The 874-nt window shown below is 48.6% G+C and overlaps 1 protein-coding gene across 1 annotated transcript in view; it reads right to left on the bottom strand.

The window, feature by feature from the left end:
- LOC119589141 overlaps positions 1–874 on the bottom strand; it is a gene marked incomplete at its 5' end in the record, with an annotated part of 121,515 nt that overhangs the window by 100,394 nt on the left and 20,247 nt on the right. Inside the window, 1 exon segment of the mRNA XM_037937718.1 lies at positions 14–120. Within this exon segment, the coding sequence (XP_037793646.1) occupies positions 14–120 (107 nt within the window).

The following is an 874-nucleotide window of genomic DNA, read 5'->3' on the forward strand; positions in this document are numbered from 1 at the left end:
TCGTTCTACGTACCCTTGGTTATGCGGAAAGAGAGGGGGGCGCACCCCCCCGCCGCCCCGGAAGCCGCCCGTGTAGCCGTAGATCTGATCCTCCTCTGCGTCCGACAGACAACTCGACGGCTGAAAGAGATAAGATGGTCGTTAACAAGGTCGTTTTCATGAGTGTCATTAACATGGCGCTCGTTACCAACCAGGGTGTTCACAAGTGGCTCGTTAACGGACAGGTCGTAACAGAGGAGGAGGCCAACCCAGAACACAATAAAACGTCATGATCCTTCGAAGGGAAGACACTCGTGTTCGACCCGTTACACTCCAGCTTACTGAAGTATGTAAGTGTCGACTGAACAATACTTGCAACAGGCTGAAAACATCGCCGAAATGACGTAGCATAGACCCAGAGTAAGGCACAGCACAAAGAACACTTCATCAGAAGGATTAAGCGTTACTCACGCGCTTTATTTGGCAATTTCGCCCAGTGAGCTGTAGCATTAAAGCAAATGATTCCACCTCATTATTCTCCCTAAAATGCCCCTCAAACATTACCAAGTGTGTTAAAGTTCACGGGCGAGTTCCCAGTTTTCAGCTAGGTGCGAGGACACCCATCTTCGCTTCATAAAAATAAACATGAAGGTAAGACTCAGCGCGGAAAAGACTTGAAGTGTGTAACTAGGAATAGGGATAAATACGAGAAACAACCCCAAGAGAATGCAATTCAATAACACTCATAGTTTATAGCGCAAAGCCACAGATAGGCCGAATGTGAGGGGAAAAGAGGGTCCAGAGCAAAGGGCGGAAGGGAAGGGTGAAGGGGAGGTGAATGGGCTGGGGCAGATGATACAACGAGTTAGGAGGAAAAAATGAGAGAGGGGAGACA

The sequence above is a fragment of the Penaeus monodon genome, chromosome 25 (assembly GCF_015228065.2).
Source record: "Penaeus monodon isolate SGIC_2016 chromosome 25, NSTDA_Pmon_1, whole genome shotgun sequence".
Classification (NCBI taxonomy): domain Eukaryota; kingdom Metazoa; phylum Arthropoda; class Malacostraca; order Decapoda; family Penaeidae; genus Penaeus; species Penaeus monodon.